Below are 9,901 nucleotides of genomic sequence, written 5' to 3'. Positions count from 1 at the left end.
GAATCTGCTGGTGTAATAAGAGTGTAAGAGTAATGTATAAGAGTAATGCTTTTCTAGGCTAGAGTCCCTAAAAATAAAAATGTCATTTAGCACAGAAAGAGAGAGAAAGGGAAGACTTTGCAATGTTTGTTTTTGCAAAAACTTTTTTAAAAACATGTCTCTTGTCTCCTGGTTGGAGAGTAACAGTTAAATCTAGATTTCTTATGGTTTCTACATCCAAAGCATGCAACTGAAATAAATATTTATTTTAGTTTTAAAACACACCCTTACTGATCACAGTTCAGATACTGACTGTATACTCTCTCCCTTCAGGTGCATTTACCTGGGCTACACTTCCTCCTGGATCAGGTGAAGTGTTAATACACACACACACACACACACACACACACACACACACACACACACACACACACACACACACACACACACACACACACATATATATATATATGCACAATATAAACAGAATCATATACACAATCATGCTTAGGTTACTATGCATTTCTCTGTACTAGCTAATTTACATGTGTTGTATGTTTACAGAGTGGATGTACAGCTAAAGGAATTCATGTGCTACTCGAGTGTGAAGTAAGTCGTGTTATTATTACATTTAGCGGGTACAAAGTGGCTCCCTCTCATGCTTGCATCATCTGGGATCTTGGCTCCCATGGCTACAAGTGCTATGTGCTCTATGTTTTTTTTTCTTCAGTTTCTGTCTTGGGCATTGTCACATCATGTGTATCCCTGCCCTTGATTTCATGTTTCGTGTTTCATGTTGAATTGTAATCGTCTTGTGCAGTGCTCAAAGTGGGCTGGTACTGATTTTTATGCAATACTGACACTTCAGCATTTTCCAGTACTATATGTTAAGCTAATGTTAGTGCCACTCCAATCAGCAAGAGCCTGGTAATGCAAAATCAGCAAAAACACCTAAAGCTATTGCTACCGCAGACAGCTATGACCTTAACAATAGCGCCAGTAAAGATGAACGGCCTGATTGTTGGTCAAAGGGTCAAATAATGTATTGATGTTTGTTTTTCCTCAGGGAAGATGTACAGTACAAAAATATGGAATTGCTCTCTCATCAGGGGTACAGACCATACACAGACACACACACACACACACACACACACACACACACACACACACACACACACACAGACACTATGCAATCACTGCTAACTAATTACTGTTTATCTAGATATAATTTGGTAATTTGTAGTGATTTGGCAATCATATATATTGAATTAGTGACCTCTGTAGGTTTTCTTTCTCTAGTTCATTGGCTTTTATGTGTTTTAATAGGCTTTTGTACAAGCAGCCCAGTTTGCTAAATGGGTAAGTACATACGGAGTAATGTGTGAGTGTGTGTTTGTGTGTGTATGTGTGTGTGTGCATGTGTGTGTACATGTACTTACATATGTGTGTGTGTGTGTGTGTGTGTGTGTGTGCAACAGAAGGAAAGATGTCATCACGGTGACCCCATGGCTTGCTCCGGTGGTGTGGGAGGAAACATTTGACACAACTCTGATTGATGCCATCTACAAAATGCAGAACATCACCGTGGCAACCACTGTGTTTGCTCCCGGGAAGTATGTATCTACTACAGGCTGATGGTCTTTTACTGTGTGCAGTAATGTGTAATTAACTTTAATATTGCATTGATTAATGTTTTTGGAAAAACATCTCAGAGCAGCATGAAAAAATAAGATACTTTCTGGCAAATAATAGAAACTAATGCTACTCTAATATAACAAACAGGCACAAAACCTAATTAACAACTCCTTCCCCCAATTCCTCAGATACGTATGGTTCCTTAAGGACTTCCTGGAGTCAGCAGAGAGGCACTACATGCAGGGTTACCATGTGCATTATTACATCTTTACGGACCAGCCAGAGGCAGTTCCTATGGTAACACTGGGTGCCAACCGTAGTTTGACTACATTGAAAATTCCAAGCTCAAACCGCTGGCAGGAGATCACATTACACAGGATGGAGAAGCTCCAGAAACTCATTAAGACCCAACTGACCAATGAGGTCGACTACATGTTCAGCCTCAATGTGGATACCAAATTCTCTGGTCACTGGGGTGCGGAGACTCTGGGTGATATTGTTGCTGTGATACACCCTGGTTATTACAGTAGACCATACGATGAGTTCCCATATGAGAGGAGGCCTGAGTCACAGGCCTACATTCCTCAGGGGATGGGAGATTATTACTATGGTGGTGCGGTGTTTGGTGGTCGAGTGGAAGAGGTGCACAGACTCGTTAAAACTTGCCTCATGCAGCTGGACTTGGACAAGGCCAATTCTATTGAAGCAATGTGGCATGAGGAGTCTCACCTGAACAAGTACTTCCTGTACAACAAACCCACCAAGATCCTGTCACCTGAGTACCAGTGGCAGGAATTTAAATTCAAAATCAATGATATAAAAATCATTCGTGTTTCACAAGTCACTCCAAACCTCACTGAGATGAACCCTGACTTCTTATCCAACTCCATGTGAGCATCGACTTCTTAGCACACACTAACCCACACACACACACACACACACACATACACACACACACACACACACACACATATGTAAGTACATGTACACACACATGCACACACACACACACACACACACACACACACACACACACACACACACACACACACACACACACACACACACACACACACACATGCACCTTTTTCCCCTAATGTTTACCTATTGCAAATGACCCCTTAAACTTAGGGTTGATGTTTTTGTGCTTTGTTATGTAGTTGAGTTTACTTATTTATTTATTTAACCTGCATTTTATGTAGTTAATAGTGAGCCCCATGAAACCCTCATACTTTTGTCATAAAGTCAGTTTGTACTATTGTCCTCCATTTGAACAGCGATTTAGGCATCATTCATGAGAACTGTGAATTACAATATTTAACAGCCCAAAAATGACGTATGATTATAAGTTCTCTGTACAATTGCTCCACAAGAGTCATTTATCTAAAGGTGAAAAGACCCTTTTTTTTAACTTTCAGAGATCTGTAAACAAAAACATGATAACTTTAGCATCAGTAGTACAATTGCTAAAGCCAAGGAATGAGAAACAAAAAGTAGCTCATTTTACTTGAGCTGTCATTTATGGTCCATACTGCAACATAAGTAAAGAAGAAACAGTATAAAGAAATACTGGGACTGTGGACGCGCACTGTCAATGAATGGGCACACCATAGAGCTGGAGCCATCCAGGGCAGCTGGTGAACTGGTACATGGCTGCAGGAGAGGTACATTAGAGGGCTGTATAGGTCACTGGGATTGCTGTCCTTTAAGGGAAAGTAATATGCCATCCGCCACTGGCCAGAGAAAGAGAGCGCAGGGAGCTCGGCTAGGTTTCCCAGGTTACCATTGCCGTGCACGTCGACGCAGCTTGTAATTTTAAATTGTAAAGTTTAAAAGGAATGTTGTTAATGTATTTATCTGTTGTGTCAATGTTGTGTATTTGTTTTAGGTAGCTTTACGGTCTCCTTTGAGACAATGAGTGGGGGCTCTGTAATGATGAGGATGCACGCAGTACAAGTGGTGAAATCAGAGGAGTCAGAGGAGTTGAAATATTTGGGGTCAACAGCGAGTGTGGAAGAGAGGTGTAGAGAATGCAGGTATTGTGGAGTGAGTGTTTTTGTTGAGGTAGAACAATTATTTGTATTTGTGGTTGAATAAAAGGGGAAGAAGCATAATCTAAAAAATAGTGAAGTTGGACAGGGGGTTGTTAGGTTTTGTCAAAATTACACATAATTACACATAAAAATATTGCATTCATAAAAAGAGAACTGTTGCTGTTTACAATAAACGAATTTTATTCCACCCAGTTCTGTACTTCTTGTTTTCTGTGGGGATAGGCTTTGTTAATCAGACCTATTATAAGTGTGTTGATAGTTTACTGTAATGTATGTGTGGAACTATGTTAATATGCACTGCTGAATGAATAAGTCAAGAACATCAAAATACATGTGTAACGCGGAGTGAACACGAGGCAGATGCTGACAAGAGTGAGATTTATTAAGGGCAGATCCAGAATCATAGTCATAGTGGATGCTAGAACTCTGGAATGAGAATAAGGAGATTTAAAGGTTCTATTTATGGCTTTCTTGTGTGTTGTAAATGTTTTTTTTTCTTCTTTTTCCGTGTTTGGTGTTGTAGCGGTGGTATTTTATTTTCCTTCATTTTTAAGGGAAGTTAGTGGTCGGTTGGCTTTAGTTCATTTTTGCTTGTTGTGCTGGCGTAAGCACACCCAGAAGAAATATCATTTGGTTTGGTTTATATTGTGATTATGTTTTTTGATGCATTACACAGATAAAACAAAATGTGATTGAAGCGAGTCCATGATTTTTGTTTTATATTGTGCCCTTTTTGATTCTAGACTAGTGAGTAGTTGAGAGTTGTGTGCAATCATACAGTCAGTTTGTACAGCTGTGCCATTTAGGATTCAGCATATGCCAGTAACTCAGCAGGAATGTCACGCTGTGCAGATCACAATGAATCAGCATTGCTGTCTTGAGGATGTCAACATGTACATTTATGTGCAAGATCCTCTGAGTTGACAAATTAAAGGCATCTAGACATGTTTTCCTCATCTATTTGGACTTTTTCTCTCAGCTAATGTTACATTAATGATCAAAAATGTTTTTGTCATAGTTGAGTATATTAAAAAGAAGACATACTTCCAAAGGAAAGGCATGCTGTCACATGCACTACAGGGTGATGCCAACTTGATAGCTATCAGGTTGTTCATTTTGATTCATTTGAAAAAAGATTCTGAACAAACAAAATTACATTGAAGTAATTGGAGTAAAGGACCAATATTATCCAGTGTTGATATGTTGCCACGTCACGTTGAAACAACATGGATGTTTGATGCTGTAATTAACGTCTACTCTAAGGACAGAGCTGAAACTTAACGCTAACCCTCGGCCATGAATTGAAAGCTATGAAGGGTCTGGATCACTTGTAAATTTTGTTCATGCTGAGAGAAAATCCTGATATACTTGGACTGTAATAAATCTCTTCCGCCACTCTTCCTCTCGTCAGCAGATCTCTCACAATCTGTTCTTAGTAGGTTCTTGCATACGGCCCAATGTAAAATGAATAGGCTCATCATTTTTTTTTCCAAATGTTGCTATATCTTAATGACAGTATATCTTATTCTCATCATCTCCTTGTAGATTTATATATTAGTTTAATATTGGCATATATCGGTAAGTTGGTCTAATGTGCATTGGTGGTTATATAATACTTCAACAGCTGATGTAATATTTTCATCTTAGCTTTGCGTTTATGTATAAGATAAAAAAAATCAACCCTTTAGTGTAAAATCTCAAGAAATGGAATGTGCCATATCAATCTCTTTCAGTAACTTATTTATTTTTGCTGTTATTCTGTTCAGCTCTTACAGTGAATTCAGGAACCTCAAGGCATTAAAATTTCATGACTCGTCTGTTTATAACATCAGTATCACTTAAATGGGGTTACAACACCTTTCTCTTACTGTACAGTTATTTATTTTTAATAAATTTACTTTATACAGCATTGATAAGCCATTATTAGATGACATGTAATCCATTTTTTAATGCTTAAAACCTGGTTGTAATTAATTTATATGCTAAATATATATCCACATCTACATGGCTCTTCTGAACTTTTCACTTTTCTTCTTGCCTTAGCTGCCTAGTAACTTCAAAACAGTATTGCTGCATGTAGGGCTGGGTATCCACATTAAAGCTTCACCAGTTCTTTAGTCTCAACACCCGACTAAAGTAAAGGGGAATATGTCTCAAAGGTCGGGCTGCCGATGTTACGCTCTCATTGATGTGCAAGCTGATCTGCTTTGTCTGAGGCTTTGTCTGCTTTGTGTTTTTTCCATCAAGCGTGTCACTTTACATGAAGTTGCAGGTGTGGCGGATTGGGAGCAATACAAAGAGCAAGCTTGTGCCAATGGAAGAAAGGGCGTGTGTTCAATAGCACATGGATATAAGGTGTAAATACCTTGATCAACAGACTTTTGTTCTCTTTCTGAATAATACACTGAGACTGATCTAATTAATAATAGCAATTAATAATAACTGATTAATAATTGAGGCATAGTAAATCATATGTAGTCTAAATAGGTAAAACCCCTACAAAGGCTTTTTTATTCTCACTCACCCAGTCTGTTTATTTCTCTCAGAGGAACAGTATGGAAGCACGCTGAATTATAAATCTCTTAGATCCGAATCTTAGCGATGCATAATTCAGAGTGCTTCCATACTGTTCCTCTGATAATAATTTTAGAAGCAAAAAAGATTTACATTTGAAAAACGTAAAAAAAGAAATAGTGCTTAATACTGTTATTGCAGATGTCTAGCGCGAACTACAATGAAATAGGGAGAGACAGCTGTGGCATTTTCTCTGGGATGTGGGTTTATGGAGATTCAGATTCAGGGGTCAACAAGGCTAAAACATAAAACAAAACAACACTTACTAGAGACAGAGAGAGAGAGAGAGAGAGAGAATTCCTGACCAGCGTTAAGCAGTAGAAACTTCCTATAAATCATGTATTTATAATGCATTATAAGTGCTTTTATGTGTTATATGGCATACATTATAATTTATAATGCCTGCCACAAGCCTCTATAATACTCATATGTAGTTATAGCTATATGCACACCTTATAAAGCAAGAGTATATGACTTCATAAAGTCAAGTTTTATGAAGCCTTTGTTCAGAAGCTCAATATCAGGGTCTTACAAAACTTTGTTTTCTCAAATTGCCCTTGACCAATTCATTATAGAAGTATGTAACGCATGTATATGACACATAATTTAACATTATACCAGGTCATTACACATTTAAGTTAAATGTGTTTACTTTATAAGTGCACTTTACAGGCTTAAAGTGAGACCATCACATCTAAGATGATTAACAAACAAGACATACAATGTGTATTCAATAATGCTGACAAACATCTTTGAAATACCAAAAAAAAAACAAAAAAAACCCCCCAAATATTTAACTAATGTTACAAATGTATGTGGTTATGCTTTACTTTCAGTTAAATGTTTTTATTTGCACACAAAAAGTAGCTTGCTGTCTCTTATCAGTATATATTTGAATGAAATGTGTGTGTTTACAGAAAGCTGTGTCAAAGATTTTTTATTTACAATATACTGGTAGCTAGCTATCTCACTCAACAGTCTTAGCTACCGGTACTGCATGTTGGTTACAGTGAGTCTTGAGAATTACACAGATGGAATGAGAAAGAAACACCAACTGGCTTAAACACTCAGTTAAACATTCAATGGCAAAAATGATCAACTAGTTTAGGTTACAGAGCAAAGTCTTCTGGAGATTTAATCATTCAGATTTCACAGATCACAAACTGCATTTTTTTTTCTGTCACTGTAAATAAAAGAATTACATGAAAATGGCAAGATCCCAACACGTGGAATATCATCACATGCTAAAATAACCAACCATCATCAACAACACCAATAATAAACTTGATCTGCATTTCTTGAAAGAAACACATAGTGCTTGAAAACAGTTGAAAGTGTGCGTCTGTACGCATGTGTGTGTGTGTGTGTGTGTGTGTGTGTGTGTGTGTGTGTGTGTGTGTGTGTGCTTGCAATGTTGTTACTGGGTGGTTACCAAGTGGTTGCTACGGTCTTACTAGGTGGTCATGTTGTTCCTAAATACCTCCATATGCTGGCATAATTATTTTTATTTCATTCAGAATTATATTTTAGAATTATTTGTAAAAATGCAGACTTGAAAATTAGTTGAAGAGAATAGCTGGCTCTGTTTTTTATTGCAGGTCAATATTAACAAATATTATTTAGGCTCTGGAGAATGTCTGACAATCACACAAAGATCTTACAGTTTTAGAGTTTTCAGGAATGATTACGTAATTGCCCCACCTTCTTTTACATACCAGTGTTTGAAATCTCCACCATTACATCCAAACCACATTGTCACGTTATGGCCCCGCCCCCTCCTCAAACATCTTGGTGTGTGTGTGCGTGTGTATTAGTCCGTGTTGCCACGCCCTTTCGTGTCGTCCACCTGTTCTGTATTGTGTGTAATCTTCTTGTGTGTATATATATTTCTTGTGTTGTAGTACGTGTTGTTGGTGTTTGAAAGGTGTTTAGTGAGGTGTGCGGTGTTAGATGTGTCGTCTGTGTGTTCAATAAAAACGTATGTTTGAACATACCCCTTCTCCGCATCCTGTTAGCCTCGAATCGTCACAAAAACACCAACTGAAGAAGGATGCCTGGGAAGGGCAAGAAGAAGGGGAAGAAGGGGAAAAGACTCACTTCCCCAAATCGTGCCTGCAATCCCTCCGTGCTCTTCGGTACCCTCTTGACTCCCGCTACAGGAGAGCGTGGTCCGGAAGCGGAGATGGAGGAGTCACACGGGATTGTGTCTGACCATAATGACTGGTATAACAATTTCCAGTCCTCGCAGTTGGACATCGCAAACTTTTCCCGTACCAGGGTGAGACCATCACTCATCCTGGCTTTGCTCCATGGGATCACAACGGAGGAGGGACTCACTGGGTACTATGGAGACCTACCTACTTACGAGGACAGGTACTCGGAGGTGGAATCTGCAGAGTCCTGCATGGACCTTACAAAGGGATATGAGGAGTATGGAGAGCAAGGGGAGCACAGTGACATTACCATGGAGTTGGACCGGGGGTGCAATTGTGAGGAGGATCAGTCGATGGAGGTGAAGGAGGTACCTCAGGGGGAGCCCTCCTTTCAGACTGACGTCACAGGCTCCGAGGGTGATGAGTCCCCAGCAGCTAAGGCTCTACTTAAGGCTCTGCCCAGGGCAAGGCGCTCTAGGGGGAAACTTCCCCCTCCACGCGACATCACGGGCTCCGAGGACGACGAGCCCCTAGCTCCGAAGCCTCCACCTAAGGCTCGGCTCAGAGCTAGGCGCTCTGGAGCCAGCAAGCAGTCCTGGGTGACTGGCGGAGAGATGGAGTCGTCGGCAGAGGACGACACTCCTCCCCCTAGGGTGAGGACCGCCAAAGCACAAGCCTACGCCTAAACCCCGGGGAGGTAAAAAGGCAGCGGCACCGGAGTCTGGTGCGCCTACCCAAGCGCATGCGCCGGGGTCTGGTCAGGCTCCGCCAACCGAGCCGACGAGTGACCATCCATCCCAGGCTGGTTGGCGTACAACCCAGCCAACGGCTGGGGCTTCCCCACTCTTCTCCCGACTGTTTAATTTGTGTAGTGTTGTGCCTGTTTTTGTCACTGTGTCTCTCCCCGTTACCAGAAACATGCCTGTCCCTTTGTTCTCCTTGGTGTGCATGTCAGTCCCTGTCAGGGTGTGCATTCCCGTGTCTGTTGTTGTGTTAGTCCTGGTGTTCCCCCGCCACGCTCCTGCTCGCACTAGCCCGGGGCAGACTGCCTGGTCCTCTGGCCTCGCCGTTTGGCATTGGTCTCAGGTCCGCAGCCCGTTACGCATGCTCTCCGGGAGTTGCGCCTTTGAGGGGGGGTTATGTACCATTATGGCCCTGCCCCCTTCTCAAACGTCTTGGTGTGTGTGTGCATGTGTGTGTTCGTCCGTGTTGCCACGCCCTTTTGTGTTATCCACCTGTTCTGTATTATGTGTAATCCTCTTGTGTGTATATATATTTCTTGTGTTGTAGTACGTGTTGTTGGTGTTTGAAAGATGTTTAGTGAGGTGTGTGGTGTTATATGTGTCATCTGTTTGTTTAATAAAAACATGTTTGAACATGCCCCTTCTCGGCATCTTGTTAGCCTCAAATCGTCACACACACACAAACTAAGATCCACCATTATGCAAGTTGAAGCTTGACACAATTATATCCCACTGGAAGATTTTCCTTTTTTTAAACAAAGAT

The 9,901-nt window shown here is 40.6% G+C and overlaps 1 protein-coding gene across 2 annotated transcripts; it reads left to right on the top strand.

Annotated features, from left to right (window-relative positions):
- The first annotated feature begins 534 nt into the window (after positions 1-534).
- Positions 535-2,671, top strand: LOC145659116 (globoside alpha-1,3-N-acetylgalactosaminyltransferase 1-like). 2 transcript variants are annotated; one of them, XM_081720144.1, is made up of 5 exons: positions 535-588; positions 1,046-1,090; positions 1,306-1,338; positions 1,458-1,592; positions 1,803-2,671. In XM_081720144.1, exons 1-5 carry the CDS (start codon positions 569-571, stop codon positions 2,506-2,508), a joined length of 939 nt encoding a protein of 312 aa, XP_081576270.1. In that variant the 5' UTR covers positions 535-568; the 3' UTR covers positions 2,509-2,671. The 2 variants fall into 2 exon arrangements, with proteins under 2 accessions (XP_081576270.1, XP_081576271.1); XM_081720145.1 differs by lacking the exon at positions 1,046-1,090 and having other exon boundaries at positions 554-588.
- The last annotated feature ends 7,230 nt before the right edge of the window (positions 2,672-9,901 follow it).

The sequence above is a fragment of the Electrophorus electricus genome, chromosome 8 (genome assembly GCF_041902795.1).
Source record: "Electrophorus electricus isolate QZ-2024a chromosome 8, ASM4190279v1, whole genome shotgun sequence".
NCBI classification, from domain to species: Eukaryota; Metazoa; Chordata; class Actinopteri; order Gymnotiformes; family Gymnotidae; genus Electrophorus; species Electrophorus electricus.
Note: the sequence above shows the minus strand (reverse complement) of the source record. Positions and strands in the feature narration are given on the sequence as shown.

What these genes read in the sequence shown, in the direction of transcription:
- LOC145659116 (XM_081720144.1), top strand. Translation starts at nt 569, where the DNA reads ATGTGCTACTCGAGTGTGAA. An exon ending in CAGCCCAGTTTGCTAAATGG is followed by an intron (nt 1,339 to 1,457) that starts GTAAGTACATAC and finishes TGTGTGCAACAG; the next exon opens with AAGGAAAGATGTCATCACGG. An exon ending in ACTGTGTTTGCTCCCGGGAA is followed by an intron (nt 1,593 to 1,802) that starts GTATGTATCTAC and finishes CCAATTCCTCAG; the next exon opens with ATACGTATGGTTCCTTAAGG.